Source organism: Erithacus rubecula (assembly GCF_903797595.1).
Source record: "Erithacus rubecula genome assembly, contig: SUPER_Z_unloc_2, whole genome shotgun sequence".
NCBI classification, from domain to species: domain Eukaryota; kingdom Metazoa; phylum Chordata; class Aves; order Passeriformes; family Muscicapidae; genus Erithacus; species Erithacus rubecula.
The window spans coordinates 10458805-10486460 of NW_027635860.1; the positions used below are offsets into that span (position 1 = coordinate 10458805).

A 27656-nucleotide genomic window follows, 5' to 3' on the forward strand; every position below is an offset into this window, starting at 1 on the left:
TAGTAAGAAAATAGGTTTTATTTTAAAATTTTATAGAAACATTTTAAGAGTGCTTAAATAAAGCAGCTGGACAGCAAGTTTCTGTATATAGTCCAGATAGAAACTCAAGTACTTAAATTAACAAATATTTTGATTTTGCAACTCAGCTATTCTATCATAACTATTTACATTTTCCTACAAATACTAAAAAGTGAACTTACACCACCAAGATAACACGTAAAAATATTTCTAAAACAGCCAAACTCACACACTAGCCCAGAATATGTGCACATTAAGTCCTTCTTAAACATACACAGTTCCCTTCAATATACCAAGCTACTTGTTTTCTCCCACTACAGTAACATCTAGGGATAAGTGGGACTCAGTCAGCTCAGTTCAGTTTCTTTTTCCTGTTTTATGATCAGAGTATTCCATCTTGTTTCAATTAATTTACATACTAGACTTCTAAAATTAGACTGCAAATTCCAGTGTAACTTCTTTGCACAGCCACAATCTAATACTATACAATGTTTAGCAAATTAGAGAATAGTACAGATTCAAAATATTCCAAGTTGTTCAAATGTTGAATATGATCTTTCATATTTAGGCAACAGTGTACAAGAACTTCAGTACAAGTGTTGTAATAATACTTATTCTTACAGTTTTCTTTCCAAAGTCCCTGATTTGCTTATCATTTTTTGTGTATAGCACGTATCTTCTCTGAAGTCTTTTGTGGCAGGGCTTTAGTTAATTTTGGAGGCTTGTAGAAATACACTGCCATGATTGCAAAGATGATTGTGATGATTTTGCAAGCAGCACCTGAATGCAAAGAACAGGAGAGTCTTTATTGCACATACTTTCAGTAGCAGACAGTGTTTCACACATTTATAAAACTTCATATGGTGAGTTACATACCCTGTAAGACTGAAATTCACAGCCTCCATTAAAATGTATTTTACAATTGCAAAAGGCAGATAAAGACAATCATCCAGCTGAATTCAGATCCTTTATCTGCCTGCCAATTTTTGCTTGCAGCAGCTATTACCTTTGCTCCAGTTCTGTATTTCTTCACCCCATACTAGCTTCAAGTGCAAGTCCTTCTTATTTCTTGTTTCAGTACTCTCATTTATTATATCAATATTCTCTTTTCCAGAAACTAAAACTTCCCATATAGAATACCTGTTTCAGTATTCTCTCATCTGCTCTCTTAAAAGGTTACAGAAAGTTAAAAGGTTACATGTTACAGGTTTTGTGCAACTTGGAAGGCCAAGAAGAAGGGCAAAAACCAGGAGAGATTGCATTTGATCACAAATATGCCATGAGATTCTTAACCTCAAGTTCTGACTACTGCTTTTTCAGTTTCAGGATTAGACATCATGCTTCAGTTTACACACTGTAAATATCACTGTTGCTAGAAGATAGACCAACAGCATTTATCTCAGATGCAAGCTTAGCATACCTTCTCTCCCACTGGCATATATACCTCATATTTGAAGGGAGCAGATTGTTAAACAAGTCAGAGATATTTTCAAGAAGTTTATATAAGTTATGGAAAATAACTGAAATACAAAAAGAGGAAGGAAGCTCCCCAGACCTAAACTGCCAACACACCAACCCAGATAATCACAGAATGGTTTGAGTTGGAAAGGAACCTAAAGACTGTCTACTTCCAACTCTCTGCTGGGGGTCAGGTACACCTTCCACTAGATCAGATTGCTCAGGATCCCATACCTTGAACACTTCCAGGCATGGGGCACCCATAACTTGTCTGTGCAACCTGTTTCAGTGCCTGCCACCCTCTCAGTAAATGGTTTCTTCCTAATATTAAACCAAAACCTACCCTTTAAGTTTCAATTCATTACCCCTTGTTCCATGACAATGCTCTTACAGAGAGTCCTTTTCACATCTTTCTTGCAGGTATCCCTTCAGTTACCAAAAGGCCTCAATAAGGTCAGCTTGGAGACTTCACTTTCCCAGGCACACCCAATTCTCTCAGCCTTTTCATTATAGGAGAAGTGCTCCATCCCTCTAATCATCTTCACATTCCTAATCATGCTCATTACCCTAAAGACAGACTAAAGAGTGAGCCAGTCCCTTAATCTAGTAATTAAAGTGTGACAATGAAGTAAAACCAAAGACCAAAACTGTCTTGTGTTATTATTAAAATAATTTTTAAAGTAACCTTTAAAGTTTATTTACTGTGGTGTTTCTCCTTCCATAATATTTTACTGATTATTTATGAAAAATTTAAAAACCACTGCTGCTAAAAATGAAAAGTGTAAGGCTTTATTTCAAAATAATTCCCATCTAGCAGTCAGTTACCTAGTATATGCATTAACTATAAAACACTTACTTATGCCCATCAGCAAATAAGCCATTCTTTCATTGTCATATACCCAGCATGCTCCTTTAACTTCACATTCATTAATATCCCACAGAGTACAACTGCTGTCTATAGCAACACCGAACAAAATTGGTCCAGGAATAGTACCTAAAAAACATAGTTAACATTTTAGAATGTTTGAGTTTGCCTACCTGGTTTTCATGCATACAGTGAAATGCCAAGCTGGTGGAGAATGTAAAACGGGAGAACCAAATACTAAACAAAACATTTTAATCGAAGTCATAAGCCTCGTGTTACATAGTAAGTCTGCACCTAACATCACTCTCAGTTAATAGGTAGTATTAGTATAGGTAGAGGTAAATTGTTATACAGTTCTCACTTTGTTAAGCAAGAAGTTTATTCAAAGACTTGAGCTTCTTAACTTCCTCAGTCTTCTGTGGGAAAAAAGTAATTAAAATCAGTGGTGAAAACAACTAATCAAGGAATCAGGAATTTAACTGAAAGGAAAAATGTCGCTTTCTTCATATCGTACACACCAATCCGTTCCAAATTAAAATAACTAAAATATTATTATGTTAAATGCTCAGTTACACACTTCTCCCCATTCCTCAGATGTAGCACAGCTTCCAGTAAAAATTTTACCAAAAAAACCCCAGTGTTTAAAATTATTCTTGCATAGATTTTATTAACTCTGTGTGAATTTTGTGTGTTATAATGCACAAGTGTCTGGCATCCAGGCATAGCCAACTTTTGAATAAACACACCAGGTACATCACTGCATACTCAACCTACCCAAGGTTTAAACTCCTAGAGCTAAACAAGTAACTATGTCCCTCACTAGGCCTTCAGCATAAATCCCCTGTATGATTCCTAAAGCTACAGCAAAAATATGTTGCTTATAAGTAATGCTGTGTAAAGTAGTGCCACAGTGAAGTCAGGAGCACTGAGCACAGTCTTCCAGCTGATTTCTAACTGTGAGAATGTTTGCTTCTTATTGCACTTTATCAGTAGAATGGCTTAGATTAATCAGTTTGAATATAGCAATGCAGAACTCACACTGCTAGATACACAATCTCAAAGGAGAGGGAATGGCTGAAGCATTAAATATTGGCATAAAAGTCCAAACAGCAACTGTGTATAGACCCAGTCTTAAATTAAATATGCCATTTAAAAACCATCTACTACCAAAATAAGGATTTTTATTATGCCTGGGAAAATTCAAATGCACATGGACCAGAAAATACCTATGTTTAGCTTTGTTTTACTTAAGGAGCTTCATCTGTCTTACTGAAATATTGGAGATGCTTAGATTTAGAATTTAAATATCATATTCCCCATACCATACTTTGTAATTGTTTATGTACAATTATTTACAATTTTAATAAATGCTAAAATTAGTCAAAGACATTTTAAAGAAAGGAAGGGAAGAAAGGCTCCACATATTCACTCTTCTTTTAAATTCAGGATTTCAGATGTTACATGAAACTGTTTTCTATTACATCAGTTCTTCTTATCTCAGCTTTCAGAATAGGCCTTCTTCTGGGGAAAGTAGCAGCAGATGCCTTTTACTGAAAGAATGACAGTTACCTGTATTTATGCTCATAAGAACAAGAAAGGCTACAGAGAGCATGAATGTCTTATTAGCAAAGGAATTTGAATCCAGATGGTACCTTACAAGAAGTGTATCCTGTAAGACAATGACAGACTGCTTCAAGCTGCTCTGAAAGCTTCTTAGTCTATTTTAAAAGTCTAGAAAAAAGTGTCAAATAAGTAGATTATTCAAAGGCAAATATTTCAACAAGAAAGTCATACCCAGTAGTCGCAGAAACACTAACTGTACTCCAAGAGCAAATGAGCGCTGTTTATCTGGAACACACCTGTAAACAAGATTTGCAGTTTAAGAGAGAGTAAACAAGTCTCACTCCTGTGCAGTGTCCCTCAATGAATTTGCTTTTTCTCTATATACTCTTTTCACTTGTTAATTCCTGAGGGGTTTAGAAATCCAGTGTGCAGAACAGCTAACTAAACTATTTCAAGTGGTGTTTAAATAAAATACACCAGTAGCCCATCAAGAAATTTCTGATTTAACTAAGTTTTAAAAAATAGTATAAACAAAAAGGAAGCTTGCTACCAGCACCCTAATATACCGATAATGTTGAATATTTTTTCCATAGACCAACCAAGGAAATTAAAACAGTGCTAGGATATAATCCTGAGCTACTATACCTAAAGAAGCAACACATGAATTGAGACTAGACTACAGCACAGCACAATATGATCTGTTTCCACAACCTTTGCATACATTCATTTGACCTTATAAATAAACTGTGCGGGCCTATCCTATACAAACCAATATAATGATTTAGCAAGTAGCAGAATTTATCAACTTACCTTTTGCCAATATTTTAAAGACATTTTTCCAGGAACAAACATATTCTCAGGACAGTGTCTTAAAGTTGCTACCATAGAGGTTAAATACAACCTAACTTGCTTAATTTATGTAATTTAGTTTCAGAAGTGTTTTATTTAATAAACTGTATTGAAAAACAATGTTGAAAAATACTGTATTTACACATTCAGAAGTTATTCCCACATTCTGGAGTATATGTAAGAATTACCCACATCAAAACATCCAAGATGAGCACTTTTCAGCAGTGTTAGAATTCTGTTATCCATAAAGGCAATTAAGAGAAGGAGAATGAGTTTCACATCATGCAGGCGATTATTTATAGAACTAGAACACTGTCATGAATGTATGGTTCATGTTTGAAATTGCACTAAATAGGCTCACTGAAAAGATACCAGAATATACTGTAAAATTCACTGACATTTAGGTATTTAAATTAGTTTTTGAAAAATTAAAATACTTACAGTCCTTTTTTCCATAAAAACATTTCAGCTGAATTATATAAGGATTCAAATATGCAAATTATACTGCTTAGAATTATTGAAATAAAACTATGTTGGCTCAATTTTTAAGATAATGCAGAACTTCACATCATTCTGCCCCCACACTAATATGAGAAGCTGCTAATTTCAGATTTACACCACACCTGGAAATGAGGCTACTTCAAAGCAGTGTTGTAGGATGTTACTGATTTCCTCAGCTGCCTGCCAAGGGGCATCTAGCCACATCCTCACAAAGCTACATGCCTATGCATCATAGTTATCTTTTCACTAGAAGTATTAGAAGTACAAGTCAAACTTCAACATAAAGAAAAACAGCTGTAAATTCAGAATGAGAAGCGCATTTTAAAAATAAAAACAACAACAAAAAATCTACCTTTCACACAAGTTTCACCAATTTGAAAGACAGCAAAACCACTGAATAATTGCTATCACATTTTACATTAATCACCACCATAGATACAACATGAATATCATGGGAAGTAGTCTACAGTTCTTGTACTCTTATAGCGTACAGATTACAATTTTTCAAGCTAGAACTCTGAACTGAGACAGGAATCTAAGGTTGAGAATACAAGACTAATTGTTATTTTATCCTTTTCCTGATACAATTTGAAATGCTGACACTGTCAATAAACAGGCTAGTCAAATATTTTCTTCATCAAAGCACATGGCACATTTATTCCTTTTTGCTTTAACTAAAACAGTTAAGAGTGCTCCCATGAAATGGATTTTGCTTCATGTTAGAAATTTTATTTTTTTAATAAATTCAAAACTTATCTACAAAGAAGAGTGAACAGTGGTATGACTGCTCTGTTTAAAATACTGCTTGCTTACTACACAATCTTGTTCAAATAGCACAAATAGCACAAATAAAAGTATTCCACTGATATTAGTTTTCAAAATAACGTTACCTTTCTTTCATACCAAAAAACATACCTGAGAATGGCCACAGTTGTTGGAGTAGTAGCCATAAATGTAAAAACAACAGCAAAAAAGAAGAAGGCCAGGAATAAAGGTAAAAATTTGCATTGTGTTGGACATTTCCCAGCGACAGCTTCATGGAGAAAGTCTTCTAAACCATTTTCTCTTTTTGGTTTCCCAATACAAGAACAGTTGTGGTATATCTACAAATAATATATAAGACAAAATTTAGCTCCAAGAATGACACAAAGTTACACTGTTTTGGTAAATTTTCATTGTATTTGCATCACACAAGACAAGAATAAACACTGACTTTACCATATAGGAAAAAGTCAATTTCCTGACAAGCAATGACACCAATTTTTAAAACTGGTTCATCAGAACTTGACTGACCTACCTCACCTGAGCAAAAAGTATTTTTGGCTTTTTGACTTTTTGCATGGCTTTTAGCTACAAGCATTAAAAAAACCTTGCAGATGTCAGAAGCAAACCATATGCAGAGAGACAAGCTCTACTCTTAAGACTTGAACAGGAAATAATGGAAGCAATATAGAACCACTTCTATAAGTGGTGTACAGGTGAACAAACACAATATGCTCTTCATCTAAATCTGAAGAAGTTTGTTTTCAAAGAAAAATATAATGTATCAGTGAAGTGTGAGGTTTTGACAGCAAGAAGTAATTAGTCTCCTACATTTTTCTTATGGATAAAACCTCCTCTCATTTTCAATATAAAAAGAACAAAGTCCTTTCCTAGGTCAGCTTGCCTTTTGGATTTTCCTACACTGCTCCCACATCCCCACTCAAGAGTTTATTGTATTAGTAGAGACAAACACAGAAAGCCCCTCAGTTCCAGGAAGGCCTGATAATAACCTAGGCACTTTCAGGACTTACCGTTCCTACATCAGGGTCTACTTCTCAAAACTCACAGAAGCAGGTTGTCGCGTATACAATAAACATTGCATTTTGCTTAAAGAGCTACATAAGAACTTCAGGTAATGTCAAGACAATTGCTGACTTTTCTGATTGTCAGTTTTATGTAAAGTACATTTAGATTTAGCTTATTTTCAGCATTAGAAAGACATGTGCAGAATGGCATCACACAAGTGAGAAACACTGTGGCTAACCAGTAAACCTTTACAATGAAAGAAGGCCTAGAGGTGGGAAAGAGTGATGTGCACAGAAAGTTCAGAGAACAATGCAGGCCGTGAATGGTTAGAATTGTTGCAAAAAAAGCTATACGGAAAAGAAACAGCTCTGCCACTTCAGGGAATCAACAGTAATGTAAATGCTTCTCTCTGACTTCATTAAGAGAGTGAAACATTTTCCAAAGTTAGCTAGGCCAGCATGAATATGGGGGATGAAGGGCAGGGAATGTGGCTCACCCCAACAGACTATAAAAAGCCAGACAACTACCAGAAACTTTTCAGAGATCAATGGACTTGATGTGGCTTCAACCCATGTGTGCCCTCTCAACAACTGAGGAGGCCTAGCATTTTGACTGTGAATATGTTAAGAGACCAGCAGTGGGAGCCATGGTGTTCCATAAGTGAATTGTGCATTGTAACTCCTGGGTTTTTCTAAATACAACCTATATTTTTATTGTGGGAAAGGACATTTTGAAATACAGTGCATTTTATAGGAAACCAGAAACTATTGTCAGCTATCTTTATTGCATAAAGTACCTTTTTCATGTTGTTAAAATGGTATGAGGCACATCCTGCAAAACAGGGAGAAAAGTACTGGACTTCATCTCTGCCACAAATTGGGTAGTACATGGAGCGCAAACACCTGCAATTAGCATTGCATGGTGCTGTTAAGTTATGTAGAGTGCCTGTTCTGAAAAGCAGTAGTAAATAGGCATTTAATAAAGCAACTGAAAAACAGAAGATATGTAAATAAGTAATGCAATATTTATAGCATAATAAATTTTAAAATACTCTATTCCTGTTATTTATGCACTTAATTGTTTAAAAATAAGCATAGTAGTTAGATCTCTAGATTTTCCATTTATTTTACATCTAGTTTATTTTCTATCCAAATATTATTCCTCCAATTTCCACTCACAAAAGAGATGACAAAATTCTGCATCTCAGCCCAACTCTTATATTATCCTCTCTCTTCCACTAAGGTATTTGAATTTCTTCAATTTATAATTTAAAAAAAATATTAAAAACAGTATTTGGAGTTGTTTGTTCTACTGATCATACTCCAAGAGTTTCCCCATTTTTTTATTTAAGTCTAGTTGCAAAGCCACCTTATTTTTACTATTTTTACCACTGCCCTGCCAATCTAAATTGTGTAAGCATTCAGACAACTGCACATGTTAAATGCAGAGTGCAATGACACACCCTGAAGGATCTAAAGATTTTCTCTGGCATTTTAGGAAATAACTAATAACTAACAGTGTTCTTTAACTCCTGCATACTACATTTACTTTCAATTCAGACATTTGCTTCCAATACAGTTCATCATATGGTTTTATTTGAAGCTGTCCCACTGTATTATTAGCATGAAAAATAATTTTGGCTTTTGTGATGACTGTCCTAGAGGCATAACATAGTGCTTCAGGAGAGAATAAAAGATAATAAAAATATGCTTTGATTTTCTAATAATAGTTCATTAATAAATAAAGAATTTCCACAGGTTAAAAGTTCAGTCAGCTAAAACCAGATTACTGACACTGCCAGTAGAGCTTAAATACTGTACTGTAAAATGGAAGTTCCACATCAATTATCTCAAAGGCATGCTTATTCATGAGAATTTGAGATGGCAAAAATACTAATAGGAGAAATAGTTTATCTAGGAATTAATTTACATACAATCAAACTTCAAATGGAGTATTAGGAACATCATAATTACATATAAAATCCATTTTGTTGTAGTACAGAAGAATATCACTAAATTAATTAGTGATTTAAACCTAAGCAAAATAACTTCAATTTTTCTAAGTATGAAGAATGAACTACAGTGCACCATAAGCAAATTCACTAATCATAGATTTGTACATTCAGTGCCTTGCTGGCTTGTGAGGCATGCAAAGCCTAGAAATATTTAATCAATTTGGTGCCATTTGTCCTGTTTACATGTGCAGTGTCTCTTTGCCCTGACCTCCAAAGAAGGATTGAGCATTAAGTTATGCACAGTCAGAGAAAAACATAACAAAAAAATATGCCCCTAGCTTTTCCAAAAATTCTAGCAAACAAGGTCATCAGTTGCTCCTTATAAAACTCTATAGGAGTTTTTAAACAGGAGTCCCAGAGATATGTGAAAATGAAAAAAGTACAGAAATAGTCACTGCATTTCTCTTCCTTCAAGTTTTCAAGGATGCACTGGGCAATAGAATTTGGCAAAACCAATTCTTTGCCTGTTAGACAAAATAAACCATGTTGGTTCTGCTGACCGTCTAATTAAGTAATAAACAGTGTTACTAAAAGTAAGATACTGTTTTCATTAACACAAACAAGTGGTCCTGTAGTTACGTTAAGTCTGAGACTAGACCTGCAAAAGCTCCCCTCACCTTTCCAGGCTATTTTTCAAAAGGAAGATAATGCTTGCCATGAAGGATTTCTTTAAATACTCCACAAAAATCTACATGAAATTTCAAGTCAACTCTCAGAGTAATCTCATAATTTATTCTAACAGAAACATTAGTTCATAAGCAGAAGGCAATACTTGGCTCCTTGTTCTTCCACCAGTTTATAAATTTATTATTTTTTTAAAGCTACTGCTACAATTTTATTTCTTCATAGAAAACAGTTTAAGAACTGGCACTGTATTAGGGGCACAGACTATTCTGGTGCACATGTCTAGTAAAGTATAATCCAACATGTAACACTGAATAAGTAGAACTGAGCCACTTTTTATAATGGATGCCAAGGGAAGAGATATATTTCAGGTCTAGTTAACTTCAAATTGCTGTAGCAACAGCTAAGCTACATAACTGATAAAGTTACACAAAACTGTAAAATACAAGTTAGTTGTATTTAACTTATGACAAAAAGTCAGTTCAGCTCTAACTTTTGTCAGCTGCTTATCACAGGACCTGATATGAATATATAGATAATTTCATGTACCATTTTCTATACTGTATCTTCACCATTTTATTGATGAATACATATTCTTTTGCTCAATATATAACTATAAGCTTTCTACAACCAAAATCTGAAATCTGATTCACAGTTCGGAGTTGTTCAAGTCATCTGTCTACTAGAATTTTTTCAGACACTGAAGCAAAGCTTTATTTTAGACAGATTTCAACACTGGCCTTTAAATTACTGTCAATTTACACAGCAAGTTGTAAAGATGAAATCAGAATGAGTGGCAATTTGGACTTTAAGAATTTTTATTTTCTTTCAGTCGCAAGAGAAGAGAACTTTGTTGATTTGCATTGCATACAAGTAAATTTCTATCTTCAACTACCTTGCATGGGCATTAGAGGCTACAAACCCGATTCCATCTTCTGCATTTTCATGGTACGTATCATGCCACTGTGTTAGTAAAGTGTACCACTCCTCTTCCCCATCTAATTTAGCTTCAAATGCCTTTTTATGCATTGGAGAAGAACAATCAGATTATGCTTTTATACAAGATAGTGGCACCTAGCCTTTGCATAAAATGGGGGATTTGGGAAAACTATATAAAGATGTTGGTAAATTATTTACCAACTTACACAACACACAATTCATGCCTATGATTTTTTCAGAAGGTATCTAGAAGTCCCTAAGTACCAGCCTATTAGAATTATTTTGAACAGCACCATCTGGCTCCTTGGCAGACTCTCAAACAGCTGGTGTTGCCTCTGGCTCTGTTAATTCATGACAGGGTAACTCACCACCTGAGAGCAGACTTTTGGAATAGCAAGTTGCATTCTTTCCACTTTTAAACAGTGCTGATGTTAATATTTGAAACTATGGGAACTGAATAAATAATAATACTAAACCCAAGAGTTTATTAAAATGTATTTACCCATTATATGTTTCAGAGACACCTGCAAAAGGTTCATTCCCACATTTAGCAAATAAAAACACCGTGTTTAATATTAGGGCCGCTGAATAGGTCCTTATTGTGAACTTCATTATGCCTTTGCAATCCATTTTGCGCTTGGAAACCAGGATACCACTTATGAGTTGGCCTAGGGCTGCTGCTGGAATTAGTACAAGTCCTAGAGGAAAACAAGACAAGGAGCAGTTACATAAAAATGCAAGACATAATTGTGAAGCAAATAAGGGTGCAATTTATGCTAAGAAAAAAAAAAAAAATCTAAACAGTTACCTGCAAAATGCAGTCCATGTGATATTGTTTTCAAACCATACTACCAGAATCTAACTGCATGAGTAATTTATTCTACTGTTACATCATCTTTGACCTTTCCAGAGGTTTAACTGGAGAGTGTAATTTATAGTTATCCAAAACCCAACTTCAACACCGCCAAATTAGATGACTTAGGACCACTATGGTGCGGGACTCTCTGAACACCAGTAGGTGTCTCCATGAAAATAGAACATTCTCTTTCATTGTTTCAGTGGCTTTTTGACATGTCCATGTTCTTTCTTATACATCTGTTATGAACATTTTAATAAGAGAATATAACCATTATTATACAAGAGACACCACAATGGGCTAGAAGACACCTACTGAAAGACTTAAAGAAGTATAGATAAGTGGGGTCTGTTTTGCTGTCGTAGCCCATATAGTCCACAATGATTTATCCTCTTTGCTCTCCATATAAATAACTGAGCATTTTAATATGGCTAATCTATAATACAAGACAGAACTCAGTATAATTTACACCAACTTAAGACAGTTAACTTTAGAGACAGCTCAGGCACAGTAACAAAACTGCTCAGGCCACAGACCTGGGCATTCCACAAACCATAGTCAATGATTGTTTAAATAGTTTCCATGGTCATTGGTAATGCTTAGACTAATTAGCTCAATTCAGGTACAGCCACTTTCAACATTACTGCAGGCATTTCTTTAAAGCTGTACATTTAATAAGCACTGTCAATATTTTCAACTCAAGGACATTCAAACAAAGTCTATGGACAAAAAAAATGCAACACTCAATTTTCCACTTCACTCCTAGTGTTTTTGTGCAAAACTTGCAAATGCTTTGCTTTGATGCAACAATACTCTCTAGTATTGCCCAGAGATGTAGTTCAGAAGTCTTTCCCAAACTCATTTCTGTTGGAGAAATAGCAGCTCAACTACCATAATTATATACTGCACCACTCCACAGCTAAGCAAGACACATTCTAGAAATACTAAATCTGCATATTGCAAGCATCTGTTGACACTATGGACATTTCTGTCTTGATCTGGTTGCTATTCTTCAGAATTCATTGTGTCAAAGTTAATCATGTGAGCCCTTCCATCAGATGTTTTCTGTTTCTTCAACACTCAATTTTTCATAGCTCTCTCCTGTTCTACCTATTACTTCTGCTGTCAGATAATAAATAGGTGACAGTAAGCCAACTATAGAACCAGTTATATACATAGACTTGTTAAATATTCTGATGAGTCATTTTATTGCAAACTCATTGTATGCCAGTGTGGAATGAAAGAGAGAAAGGTAAACTCAACATCTTATTTGTGACAAGAACAAATTTTTTTCTAGCTGCCCTTTGTCTTGTTTTAGTAGGGAGTAGGATACTAGTGTTCCTTCAGCCAATTTTAAATAAGGAAAATGGAACATTTTTCACCAAGAATAAGAAAGGAATAAATTACAGTTTCATCAGCACACAAAATCCTTAGTCTACTTTGAATATGAGTATCAAGTCTTCAGAACCTGCAAACAAAAGTAGAGCTATTCCCTTGGCAAACTAAGTATTAGAGTATCTAAGGGCAGGCAAGAATAACAAAAATACTGTTCTAATTACTGCATTCCATCTAAGTATATTCACAAATATCTCATATAAAAAAGATAATGAATATCTTCCACCGATAATGTTAATGAAGTGTTCAACACAATATATTTAAGACTTAAAATAAAAGCCATATTACCTCCAAGAGTTGCTGAAAAACTTGATGACTTTCCAAACTGATTTTCTATAAACTTTGGTAGAAATGTGGCAAATCCAGTGGCAACTAAAGCTTCTGAGGAACTGGCTATTATTAGACTCATAAGCACTGGATTCCTCAACAGTATCTATGGGGAGAAATTATCATAACACTTTGAAAATTATTTGATTTTGGTACCAAGTAAAGTCATTACATTTTAAAAGTAGATAGTCTGAAATGGAACTTCAGTAATATGGTTTTCTAGCAATCTCAAGCATCAACAAAATGTGCATTGAATTATCAGTAACATTGAAGTCTTCCCTATCACAACATAATAAGCCATTTCTAAAGACCTCTAACATCTGAAAAATAATTTCATTTCTCAGAATATATTCACTTTCAGGAATTTGAGATTTTTCTTACCAGGAGAGCCATAGGAAAGTCTTTAAAACTTTGTCCAATATTGTTCATCTGAACCAGTACCTGACTTCCATCATCATGGGTTTCAGAGATTTTTTCAGCCTGAATTTCTGCAGTTCCTACAAATGGTCATATTTATCAACAATGAAAACACTGAATACCTGCACTCTTAGACAACGTCAAAAATCTACAAAAATTTATATTTTGTTTAGTTGGGAAAACTATTTCAGATATTATAGGTCTTCTTGCCTGTTTTATTGGTACAGAATTTTAAAGAGATTAGTAATGTACTGTTGAAAGAAGATTTTTGTTGAAAGCATTACACTTTCTTTGCAAGGTCTTGGCTACAATAAGATATTATCAGGAACATCCCAAAAACTTCAGCATATGCTGAAATACCTTTTTTATTTTTTTAAATCATCCTCACATTATCCCATTTCCTACTTTATTTTTTTCCTTTCCTCCATCATTTCTTCTTCAATATTAGCACAGTAAGTCCCTGTGGATGCTTATGGAATTTCTACATTGTTCTTGGTGGGTAACACAGAAGCTTTAAATATAGTCCTGGGTGCTTAGGTACAAGCATCTTTCAAGCTTTCACCACCATCTCCACGCTGAGGTGTATGTTTCCAATCCTACTGTCAATCATTATAGAGAATCACAGAATCATGGAATAGTTTGCATTGAAAGGGGATCTTGAAGATCATCTATTCCCAAGCCCCTGGCCATGGGCAAGATCACCATACACAAGATGCTCACTCACCACATTTTAAAGGCTGCATATTGAAGGAGGAAACAAACAAACAAACAAACAAACAAGAACAAAAATAAAACAAACAAAAAAAAACAAAACCAAAAAACCCTCATCCTCAAATTTTAGTCAAAGGCAGTTAACTGAGAAACAAAATCAAAGAGAAAACATTCAGTCCAGTATCTATAACCTGCAAATATGAACAAATGTCTCTTCCAAAGTAGCCAAGTATTGCTAAGCCTTTACCTGGTAGGTGCCTTGGAAAGCACGAAAAAGGTATTATAAGAAGCCAAACTGCAAAAAAACATGCAAGAAATCCTATCCACCATGCTCCAAGCCAACGTGGGTCATCTTGATCCACCTTTGAACTGGAAAAGTAATTCAGATAAAGCAAGTTTACCTTTCTGAATTTCAGATTTCATTGAGCTGGAGTATTTCCTTTTAATACTTATTTAACAGAAAGCCTTTTAATATTGCTGTTTTCTTAGTTTGACATATTAAGTTTATGGTTTGCTTGTTTAAACCAACTTCACCGGGCAATTATAAAAATATTGAATTCTACCAAATGTAGCTTTCATTAGTTACTGTCATTCCAATTTAAAGATTATTCTTTGACTTTGATTTCAAGATTCTGAGGCACTATGAAGATACTGGAAATGCTGGATTTAGAAAGATTCCCCATAATCAATGAGTTATATCAAAACCAATTCAGAAGTTCAGGATGCCATTGCATGGATCTAAAAGCTCTAAAACTTAAGGAAATAAAAGTGTAAATGAAGTTCCTGGTTTAGACATTAGTACAATTCATAAGACTTCTTTTAAAAATGGACAATTATTCAACTGATACATCTTCTAGCAAGCTCTTCCCTAGGAGTTAAAGAGCAATATCCTAACCCTCATATTCCAGCTCGAGGAAACAGTTCCACAAGAAATCAGTACGTGCAGCTTAACCCCCAATAAATAACTAAGCAAAAGAAAAAGGATTTTTTGCTACTGAGGTTTAAAATAGCTAATATTTAAATGCTAGAACTATTTGCACTACAGAGAAACTTTCAAACACAATCCAGTCATTAACTCTGGCAAGTAACTCACTTCAAGCCTAAGTGTAACTTGTTTCCATGCTAATGAAGCTCTTGAAAAATACAGTATTTTCTAAAAAAATTCTCCTCACAGAGAGAAAAGCTGAATATTTAGATAAAAATTATTAGGAAAAGAAAATAGGAAGCAATAAGCTAAGTTGTATCTTGCCTTTTGGGGATCTGAATGTCAATATACACTTTAAGCAGCTGCCCTCCTAAGACATAGCCAATAGCAGGACCCAGCAGAGACATGGCATAGCCAATTCCTAGAAGAGAAAATACATCAAGTTCACCATTACTTCCTTAAGTTTTTTTAAAGCTTTCTTTTAATAAAATTCTTAAGTTAACTTCAGACCAAAAGATTTCTATTAGTCAACCTGTTCTTTTACTGCCACTACTTCAGTTATAGCATATAGAAGACAAAATCTGTACTTATGCCTAAATGAAGAAATTTGCAGCTCTCAGAAGCTTCACATCAGTGGTTCAGCAAAAGGCATTTCACTGACTGTACCTTTAAGCATTATTAGATTGCTTTTTCCCCATTTTGTGCCTATCTTTAAAAGATAGCTGGCGAAAGAAAAATTAGTTAAATTATGAACATTGGTTATTAACTGCATTAACCACAATCTTTAAGAACTTGCTTATTTATATTTTTTAATCTGAAGTTGTTTCTAGATTTTCTAAAACCAGAAGACAGAGTTACATGAAAGTATTACAGGAGTATTATCTGTCTTAAAATATACAACTAAGGGTCTTAACAGCTCAAGACATTTTTAAAGAAAAAAAAAATAAACAACAAAACAAACAAGCCCCTTGACCCCCTCCCCCCAAAAAAGAAAACACCAACCTAAAAAGTTGCTGGTGTAATCACACCCTGCAAAAGAGTATAAGACTTCTTTGATGTCAATGTGACACCAGAGTTCCTGGCCTACCAGACAGACTTCTGGTCACAGTTTACACTCACTGACAGCAGGAACACTGTCTCTGCAGATGAAGTCATGAAACTAGTAGCAATTAGATCTATCTTTAATTAGAAAACATGTATTCGTTCTGTTTCCCAAGGTTGAATAATCTGGATTTCTCATTTGTTTCTGAAGTATGGATCAAAAGTATTTAATTTCCCTTTAGTTAGTAGGAGAAAATGATGGGGGAGTCAGAAAAGTGAGAGGAGTGCAAAAGGGTAAAGCAATGCAAAATGTGACAGTCAAGTAAGTAAAAATAAATATTGAGTAGATATATCCCAGGTTTTCCAACATTTCAGAAATAGTGACATGATCATAGGAACTTTCTGAGTTAAGTTCATATTCATCCTACAGAACTTCAAACTGAGCTTAGAAAGTGCCTATTTTCTCCCACACACTCAATTTAAGTACCATTTGGAATTGTTTAACTTCAGTGGCTCTAGTTGTAGACATCCCAGACCTCATTAAAATGCACCCAGTGCAGAAGAGAAAGAAAATAACAACTTCTGAGTTGCAGGCCTAAAGTAAAAAGGTGCTAGCAGCTATTAATGGACAATTTTAGGAGTGTGTCCTGGGTTTATTTTGGTTTTGTGGGGGTTTTTTTGGGGGGGCTTTGGGTTTTTCCTGCATTGCAGTTTTGTTACATTAGGCAGAATACACCGCTCTTCTGAACTCAACTCAATTACCTGAAGACAATGCATGCATTAGTTCATTGTATTGGTCTTTTTTAAAAGTATGAACACTGACACCATTATCTGCAATTTTCAGGTCACTTCTTTTACCCCAATTTTGCAGACAACCCTAATTCTGCTCTATTTATTTTAATGGTTTCAAGGGAAGAGGCAGAGGAGGAAGAAAAAATAGAGTATTATCTCTCTCAAAATAAAGAAACAGGACAAACAAAACCTGTCTTCATCATGTAAGATTTATCACATGAACCTATCCTATTTGTTGGCATCAAATTAATTAGCTTGCCTAGAAAAACTGTGTAAAAATTGCATTTAAACAGAAAATTATTTCAATTTTGCCCCTTAAAATATTAATTTTATCTGAAAACAGTCATGGAATCAGAGAAGTTTTAACTCCTCCTGCAAGTCACAAGTATAGGCAATATGTTTTTAATCTGCTTACATATGAAAGAGGGGAAATAAATATCTTCATACACATAGAAAACAGACTTAAAGTGCAATAAACTTGGCAATAAAATGGCACATAACCTAGAGAATGGTGACTGAAAAAGATAAAAACCTTAGCTTTTAAACAACCCCCACTGAAGCAATCTCTGTACTTCCAGTACAGCCAAGTGCCAAATTTGTATGTGGGTAGAGAACTGGACTGATCACATGAGGCACACCAGTGTTGATGCACTGAATGGACAGACTACTATGAGAAGGTAAGTAAATAAAATCATTAAATAATATGATCTATCTACTGATCTGACTGACACACAATATTTTTCAACTGTGTAACTTTTTTGCTACAACTTGTTCTGTGGTTAACAGACCAGCCACATTAACCATTTAACAATTTTCAGTTACTGACATGAAAAAGTCATAGGAGGGGTGCTCAAAGTAGCTTTACCAGGTTCTACAGAATAAAAATTGAAAAGACTAAAACATTCTTATATCTAAATTGCAGAGTAACCGATGTAGAAATACTTTATGCGCGTAAGTAATAATTACAAGATTGTTTAATTAGAGGAATTCACAGAAACACCTGGAATGCATTGCTGTCTATCATCCATCCAGACGAAGTATTATAAACAGTTTTAAAGTTACCTATATAGAGGGAAGCCTTGTGTTTTGGGACACTGTCATCAATAAAAGCTGTCCCTAAAGTATATAGAGGAGTTCCTCCAACTCCCAGCAGCAGCTGTCCAAGGATAAAGACATACAGATACTTGTGAAGTGAAGAGTCTGTGCTGGCACTGCAAGTGGCATTAGCAAAGGTGGTTTCTGCAGTTGGGCATGTATCTGAAAAACAGAGACAGCAAGACTTTACAACTCTGTTACCTACCTCATCACAGTCCAACTTGAAGAATAATCTGTACTGAAAGCTAAACTACAAAAGAAAGCTATTATGTCAGGCTCCCATTTTAATTTTCACATTTATTAACATACCAAATATACTAAGCCTTCTGTGATCGCATATCTCCCAAAAGAAATACTAGCAGGGCTTTTTTTTTTTTCCTCTCCAGGCAACAGGAAATAAATAGCCTTATAAATATGCTTTGACTTGTTGGAAGTATTATTGATCAGATGTATGAAAAACCAACCAACCAACCACCTGTCAAATGCTCATTCCACTAGTTGTGAAGACTATGTAACAGCCACTTAATTGTATTCTTGTACCTTATAAAAATTCTGAGGAGCACTAACTTCCACTCTAAAGTAACAGAGCAGCCTGAACAACCTGAGGAAATCTGGACCTGATGGAAAGTGTGGTCTGTCATTAACAAAGAAAATACTCCCTTTACATTCACTATTTTGAGAAGTGCTTGCCTGTGAAAAATCAAAAAACCTTAAAAGCCTACACCACTGTGTCTCATAGAACACACATTGCCATGTCTCTAGAAGGAGAAATTAATGTAAAGCCTCTGTACTTATGCACACACACAAAGAGGAAAGTAGGCACAGCAGGGTAAGGTTGTGTCTGCTGCTGTAATATTATATGTAATATAAACAAGGAAGGGAGAGAAAAGAGGAACTGAAAACAGCGAGTATTACATTGTCTTCTCCTTTCTCTTGCTGTCATTGAGCTTTTTGTAGCAGAATACCAAGAGACAAGATAAAGGAGAAATATTTCCTGGTTTTTCCACATAAGAGCATAAAACCCTAAGGGGGAAGATAAATCTATCAGTTTGGTAGCAATGAGCTCCACTGAATAAATACATGAAAATGTCTTCCAGGTCAGATAAGTAGACTGATTAATTCACACTATTTCACCACAAAATTATTATAGCCTTTCCTTAGGCCCTTCTACATGTGAGAACACCTTTTATTTATGCAAAGAAGGGGCAAGATCAATCCACACTTTAGGCTTACAAAGCAAAGCATAAGGAAGTACTGGCCACACACTAGGTATTTAAAGGAAACTTATCTTAATCAATACTTTCTGCAGTGCATAATAGGTGATCCAGTGGCATTGCACAGAAACAGGTCAACATGTGGGATAAGAAAACCTCACTTCAAAAGAGTCTTTAAAGTTTTCCTTCCTTTCTGCTTAGGAAGGATCCTGAGTAATCTGTTCCAGTGTTGGTCCCAATGTCTTCACAATGAAGTTACTTTCCTTGTGCCAAGTAAGAACCTACGATTCACATTTGTTGTCACAGACATATTGAGACATATTTAATTTTTAAAATAAAATCCATTAGTTTAAAGGTACACTGCTTATAATATTTGCAGTTTTCACAGTCCTCTGTGCCATCTGATTAAACAAATTAAGTTGATTCTGTTAGGGATGCACCAGCAGAGGGAGCGCCTTACTTCCCATACAGGAGCCAGCTGGAAAAGTTACCAGATCAAACAGTTGGTTGCATCCGTATCACAGTTTAGAGTTTAAAACCTTTCTGGAGAATAGAAAACATACTTTTACAGTGGCTGCAATAAAATAATATGCAGACCATTGATTAGAAAATCTTTCACTATGAAATGTATTCAACTATTTCTAGGAAGTGGTATTATGATAAATAAATGATCAAATAGATTTGTATAGTAGGATATGCATAAATTCAGAATAAAAGTAAATTATTATCTCAAGATAAAGCAGTAAGTTCCAGGAAGTCTGTAAGACTTATGCTAGAGGCTAGGTGTATTTTGTATTTCAGACTAGACTTATTAATTAACATGGCAGCCACATTAAATATCGCATTAAACTATACTTAAAAGTTACCCTGCACGAAAAACTCACTGTACTGACATATGACAAACATTAATAATCAAGTAACCATCTAGTAATAAGAAGTGCTCAGAAATAAACTAAGTGGTAGATTTTAATATGTAGCATCAAATACAAGCTTAATTTTCAAAAAAAATTAAGATCTCTTTAAGTGATTCACACAAGTAATTAAAAACTAAGGCTTCTGGGGTCTAGTGCTATTAAATTCTATAACTAATTGTGTAATTCAAATGTTTCATCAACCTCAGAACTAGATAAATCAGACACCCCATAATCCTGTGCTGGGGTTTACTTGACAGTTAAGAGATGCTGTTGCACTGCATCTGAAGATTTATGTTGACTGCCATGGTGCAGACACTCCTTGCACTCTTAGCAATTTATCTTTGAGAGTGTTTTGTTTAAGTCAGCTTCAGTTCTTAAATGTGCTCACCATAGGCATCTGCATTACAACCATCAAAACAGCAGGCAAGCTGTTAGCTAACAGTGCTATGGTGAAGAAACACATTCCAATTCACACATTCCCCACTCTTTTAGATTTCAAAAGTCCATGTAGAACATTGTCCCTAATAAAGGTATCAATAGATATAGCCATTTTCAATGATGGATGTTGGAAAAACAGTAACATGTTCTTTGGGATTTCAAATAAAATTGTTTGAAAGGAGAAAGATCAGTTGCAATAGCTGGCAATTTGCTCTCCCACACTTATCTAGTTACAAATGAAAAAAAAATCAATCAAAATCAGATTTAAACTTTTATCTATTAAATTTAGTTTCCCTTTCATCATAGTGAAGTAGAGGGGTCAATATTGAAACCAAAATTAAAGGGAAATGGGACAGTAACAGTGCCAGGAGCAAGTGACCAGTTGTCCCTCTCCCAAGAGCTAACAAGCAATTATGTGCTCATAGCCCCCAAAACACTAAAGATGGTTTCTTTTGACCTTGTTCAGTTAAAGTCAATTTTAGACCTTCATTTAATAAATAGCAAAAAATAGCCTGCCCAACTTTTTAAGCTAACATCTAGACAGCTTGTAGAAATGAACAAAATGATTACTACTAAAGAAATGAATCTGAGAATCAACAACCTTTCATCATCTTGTTTAACAGCTACTAATTTTTTTTTACTGAGCACGCTAATATGCTTAGCGATTGCAAGCATGATTTTGATTAAAGACTGCAATAACAAGACAATCCTAAAAGATTAAGTCATCCTGCTTTAAACAAATGTGAATATTTCTGATTTATAGGTGTGCCACCAAACTGACATACAAATAGGTGGCACTAATCACACTGCTCTAAGTCTTGCTTTATGAGAAAAGTTTAAGAACTGAGAGTTCAACCTGTGATTTAAGTACTGCTTTGTTCAGTATTGCTTGTTTCCTCTTTATTTCAAATAAATCCACATGTTAAAATTAACTTCTTTTTTAAAAGAACTTAGAGAAACTTTCTAATGAATTAATCAACATTCCTTTAATAGTTCAAAACAAAGAAATGCAAGAAGTAGTCACTTTTCAGGTAAGATGGTAAGTCTAAGTGAGCTTTACTAAGTAAAGTAAGCTTTAACATTTCTCCTATATTGCTGACATAATTTGATTCCTAGTCACAAAGAAATGTCAGATAATTCTTTCTTTAAAGTGAATTTTAATTGCATTCATCAAGGCAAGAAAAAAAAAGTATTTTTATTCAAATGTTGCTTAACAGTAAGAACTGATACTGACATTCAGATTGCTTCTGAAAAAATAAAGCTCACTGCGCAGAGAGGCAGCTCTTGAACTTATGGATTTCAAAGAATCAATTTTCAGTTACAGACAGCACCCTATTTTAGGACATTGACAGACATTAAGTGTGTTGTACCAAATAAGGAGTTGCACCAAGTAGATTCAGAAATTCTCATTTTTATAGTAATTTTCAAAACAACCAGAAGCTTACCTTCAATTTTTCCTCCATATTGGTATTTTCCACTACAGAAGTGTGGTAAGGAAAACACAAGTGAGCCCACTCCTAGCATAAATGCTGAGAAAGCAAGCCATCGTGGTTTGTGCCCTCTTTCTCCAAAGTAAGATACAAACAGTGACAATATACAAAAAGCAATGTCATAGCTTGCAGAGATTAAGCCAGTGAGAGAACTGTTCAACTCATAACGCTTCTCAATTGTTGAAATACTAATGTTAATCAGGCCATTTACCACAATACCTACAAAAATAAAAAAAGGAGATAATTAGTCAAAGATACATTAAAGTTGCAGAGGTAAGCTTACCCTTGTGTGACAGAAAGGTTAAAATTAATGCATACAAAGCTTCTTTATAAGGTATTAGCTATAAGATACAAGTACATAGTAGATCAATATAGTGCCAACTTAGACAGCCAAATTGCACAGGACCTACATATTTGTCTGAAGCACAGATTTCAAACAGGATGCATTAAGATGTCATAAAATACTTGAAAGGTAATTTAGTCAAGGTTATAACTTGCATTAGAATACATGCTACGACAGAAGCACGTTCAGAACATAGTTTCCAAATTATTGCAAACAACCAACTCCCCACCAACACAAAAGAAAGATAAAACAAGGCTTTTGAACAAACATGCATCCTGTGTAATATAAAAAAGTATAAAGCTTTTAAAAAATTCTTTATAACTGTTTCAGAGCAACCAAGCAAAAAAGATTTTCCCCTTGAATCTGTAATTTCCCTGAAGCAAAAACATCAAACAACCTGGAAAAATGTCATTGCATAAGCTGACCTACTGAGGTGTAGATGAACTGCAAAAAAATTAACTAAAAGTAGAACTAAGCTACAATTGCCAGTGCATGCTTAAACACTCTGTCCATTTTTACAGAAGCATTGTCTGTAGACTAATTTGAATCTTCTACCCCACTTCACATTCTGTGTTTGTGAAAAAGACCAGGTAGTTTGTTTTCAGCAGTCCCAGAATAGGATTTAGATACAAGATAAATAGCTGTAATTATAATGGTGTCAGATAACTTTATCATAGTCTAATTGCATTATGCCTATAATAAAATATATACCTGAAAAAAAATTTGAGAAGCCTTAGAGTCAGAGGTACAAATATGTTTGAGTTCTGTTACCTTACAGATGACTGATGAGGATCTGCCCTGACACAGGCCCTACAGTTACTCTTACTCTTAAATTAAAACATTATTTTCTATCGTCATTCTAAGAGGAGAGCACAAGACTACTGACGGAAATGTGTTTAAGTTAGTTTTCAGTAAGTATTGCACCATCCGTAAGTACAACTACTTGAGCCAAGCTTCAACGTCTCCTTAGAGCACTCTAATGTATTAAAAGAAATTACTCCAAATAAACCAGCTGTTTTCTAATAGCCAAACTTCAGTTTTCTATATGAAAGCAACTCTTGACACAATCATAGTTCCAATAGCCTACTATGGCCTCATTATTAAGGCTGAGAATTTCACCTGTCAGTTTAATCATCACACTTAAACTCATATGGGATTGACACAAGTATTCAGGTGTCCTTCCAGTGCCATTAGTTACACATTCAGCAACTTGATTTTCCTCTTAAGAAGCATTAACCAAAGAACAATATTGGCATGAAGGAATGAACAAACAATTTTTTTTTCCCATCTGCCAGAACTTCGAACATTTACTGAGGCTTTAAAACACTTGTATGAAAATGTGCTACAAGGCAAGTGGATTACCGAGCTAAAAGGCATTGTCTTTTGCTTGTAGTTTTAGTCACTAACTTTAATTTACATCCCAAAAGTCATAAAACCTTCCTTTTAATTATACTGGATAATTAGACTTCATCTGTAAAATTCAGATGTAATGAATGTCAGCATAACTTTTCCAATTACATCATCTAGTGATTAATCACTAAAGTCTCTTCAACAGACAGAACCTGGCTGATACTAATTTGATCTGATAAACAAATTCTTAAGGACATCCCAACACTAAAAACTGTAGTATAGAAATTAGTTTTTAACTATCCTCAACCAAAACTTGTTGTCCTGTTACCTCTGTTAGAGATTTAGGTAGAGTGTGTACTGACACATAAAATCCAGATTAATTATAAACCCCAACTTCATTTGCTATTGCAAAACACAAGAGTACTTTTTTTCTTCATCCATCCAACAGAAATATGTGTTTTACAGTTGTTATAAGAATGGTGGCTTTAACAACAGGCACACAAAAACAACAATTAAAAAGGTCTTGGTAAAAGTACCTGGTCTGATCAGCCTATAAAATATTAGTGATATTCAAAGATTTTAAGCGGGTTAGACTGAATTAGTCACAAACTCTGGTTCTGATGTTTTTAGTTAAAATTACTAATGACATGAGAAATAAACAGTCCTCCTTGTGCTCAAAATAGTGAGATAACATCTACCTTGTTTTCTACTACAGCTACGAACTGCAGCATATCCAGCTACTGCATTACTAGATGCAATCATACATTTAGGCAACTCTAAGTGCCATACACAAAGCAGGTATTAGTCACGTGAAAAACATTCTAGGCAAAGTAAGTGTTTTGTATTCTGGAAATACAGGTTTCATATGTCCTTGAAACAGAAAGGGCCAGAAATTAGAGCAAGTTCCACCTGAAATCTTCTAAGGAGCTGCAATACAGCTTATTGGGTGCTAATGATAGCAATCTATTTTAGAGAGCAGCTAGAAAATATTCTGACAAATACATGTTTTCAGTTAGATTCACAACATACCAGGCCACTTCAGATAATCATCCACTATGTTCACTCATTTACAATACAAGTCTAGTATAACAACTTATATGCATCAAAAGTGTGTTATGGATTACTTCATTAATCTTCAACACATTAAGAAATAATCTTTTCTAGAGGTGCATTAGGCAAGTTTAATAGATATATCCTATCTTCCTCAGTGATGGTTTCTGTAATTTGGAGGGTAAATCAAATTATTAAACCCAAACTAGAGTACAGTATTAGGTCACACAAGTGCAAAATCCTAATTATGTTCTGTGTGCTTTTATCTAAACTCTGAAGCTGCAAGATCTGAATATTTTCACAAAGTTTCACACACAAGCCTGAATTTCTTGCTGATGGTCCTTGTTTCACCCACATATCAAAAAGAATTGCAGCTTGACTTCAGCACCCAGTTTCTTTTATGTTCTAACCAAAGGAAATTATCTTCTCAGAAAATCCAGGTAACACATCAAGAATGTCACAAGATCTGCAATAGCCATGCCTACACCAGCTTCCAAAACAAACATCATAAGTTTCCCTCCTTTAAGGCCCTAAACCTGAACTAGATTCATTAGGTGGCTGGCCTACATATACAGCTAGATAACAGAAGCAATAGCTGGATGAGTGACACAAGCAACACCCTCCTACGGGAACAGAGATTCTTATGACACAAGTTGTTTCCATGATTGGGAACCTATTCAGACTACAACCAAGATTTTAAAGTATGCTGAGTTTATTATTCAGCTCAACAATCAGATCAGAACAGAAGGGCCGATTTTATGAAATTTAGACATGTTAGAAATATTCAAGACACTTTGTTTAGTTTCAGTGTCATATTCAGGGCATTTTTAATTGCCTATCCATGTTCTTATGCCATTCAAAAAAACTTGTATGCATATTCTAAAAGTCTTTTACTACTCAGCTACTATTGTAATCTAACGATTTAAGAAGTTCTTCCACAGACACACCCCTCTCCTTTTTATTTATGGAGAAAATTTGGCAGGACAACTACAACAGTAATCATATTCTGATCCTACCAGCTGTAGCACTACCTTTCAAAATCACGCAAGAAACAACAGGCTTATCCTAAAACTTTCTAAATACTTCTTTTCTAACAGTAAGCTTATATGCTAAGACAAGATCAGAATCTAAAGGGAGTAAAATCAGAAAAAGTTCACAGAAACACATACTAAGACACTACTTCATGCACCGATTCTCCAAGCATCACAAGTAGCATTAAAATCCTTCTAGGTTTTAAGCAGAGCCTCCAATTCTCTTCTCCTCATCCCATTCCAGTTGCCTCAATGTGGTTCGTGGCAGAATAGAGCCATCCATCCAAACCCTGCATTTCTTTGGTGTAGGCTACTCTCTCCTCTAATGTCAAATACCCAACATTTCCCTCCATCCCTCTATAGAAATCCCTTTATGAGTAACAAGGAGCTTTAAAGCAAATTGTTCAGGAAACACTTTTTTTTTAGCTAGTAAAATAAAGTTGAAAGGTTATGAATATGGACCAAATCACTCCTTTTCACAGACAAGTATCCAAGTTTCACAAATCTCAATTATTTATAATTTTAAACAGTAATTCTTCTCCTCCCCTCGGTCAACATTTCTGCTTTCTAAGTTTAAAGCTTGCTAAGGCCCTAACCAATCTTTACAGAAAACCAAAAACATGAACAAGAATCTCTGAAGTTAAACAACAAGAATTTAGGGCAAGCTAAACTTCAGGTTACTTCCATTGTCAACTTAAATCATCAGTTAAGTTTTAGGAAGATGGCTGCACTGGGATTCACCAAGCAAAATTACATGTATTTGCTGTTTTCAAATTTACCCAAAGTTCCACCTAACCAGGTAAGGATAGTGTTTCAATTAGCAGGCAGGTAAGACAGTAGTGGGATACTACAATTTTATATTTATATTGGTGTTTTAATCCCTGACTTGTAAGTCTCTGCCTGTGTGTGCACATGAAGCCCTATTTTCCCGTGGTGAGTCGGGATGCAGCATTGACAAGCGCATGAAGCAAACAGCTGATAGACCGTGGACTCAGCAGTGGTCAATAAAGTACGTGGGAAGGCAAAAAAGGAGAAAGGTTGAAGTACAGCGAGTAATAGTGTGCAACTTCCCCATCCCGGGCACAAGAGTACTTTCTTCCACTAGTCAAACCATTACCTTCACTGTTCAGCAACAGCACCAGAGCTGCAAGTAAGAAGCCCTTTCTCTTCTTACCCACCACCCAAAACATCACCGCTCCTTCTCCGCCTCGCCCAGCCCAGGCTCCCGCCCGGTGCCCCGCAGCCCCGGGATGAGAAGCATCGTGTGCCCCGGGAAGCAGGGACGGCTTACCTTGGAAGATGGCCAGCAGGCTGTAGGCAGCCAAGTACCCCTCGGAACTGTTGCAGAGCTGCAGAACTCTGGGGGTGCAGGGGCCCCACCCGCAGGGCCCCTCCCCGGGGTAAGGGCCGGGCCCGGCGGGGGCCGCGGCGCCAGCACCTGCCCCGGCGGGGTCCGCGTGGCGCTGCTGGTCGAGGCCGGGGCAAGGCGTCTCGAACGCCAGGTTCTCGATGCCGCCGCTCTTCATGGCGCCCGAGGCCGTTGCCAGCCGCGGCTGCGAGCCGCACTCGCGCCCAACGCTCCGCTAAATGCCCCGAGGGCGGCACGGCCGCGCCGAACAAGTGGCGGCGCTTCCGCCGCCCCTCCCCG

The 27656-nt window shown here is 35.6% G+C and overlaps 1 protein-coding gene across 1 annotated transcript; it reads right to left on the reverse strand.

Annotated features, from left to right (window-relative positions):
* Positions 1-27656, reverse strand: SLCO4C1 (solute carrier organic anion transporter family member 4C1). Its single transcript, XM_079331203.1, has 13 exons — positions 27300-27656; positions 22190-22453; positions 18146-18340; positions 15575-15671; positions 14573-14694; positions 13579-13694; positions 13159-13303; positions 11122-11317; positions 7839-7992; positions 6170-6357; positions 4136-4200; positions 2333-2470; positions 1-798 (listed from the first exon to the last, which is right to left on the reverse strand). Exons 1-13 carry the CDS (start codon positions 27532-27534, stop codon positions 671-673), a joined length of 2043 nt encoding a protein of 680 aa, XP_079187329.1. The 5' UTR covers positions 27535-27656; the 3' UTR covers positions 1-670.

Excerpts from the sequence above, each read along its gene's own strand:
- SLCO4C1 (XM_079331203.1), bottom strand. The coding sequence starts at position 27,534 with ATGAAGAGCGGCGGCATCGAGAACCTGGCGTTCGAGACGCCTTGCCCC. Across the intron at positions 13,304-13,578 it reads ACTTTCCTATGGCTCTCCTG|ATACTGTTGAGGAATCCAGT; the intron begins GTAAGAAAAATC and ends TTCTCCCCATAG. Across the intron at positions 4,201-6,169 it reads ACAACTGTGGCCATTCTCAG|GTGTGTTCCAGATAAACAGC; the intron begins GTATGTTTTTTG and ends TCTTGTTTACAG.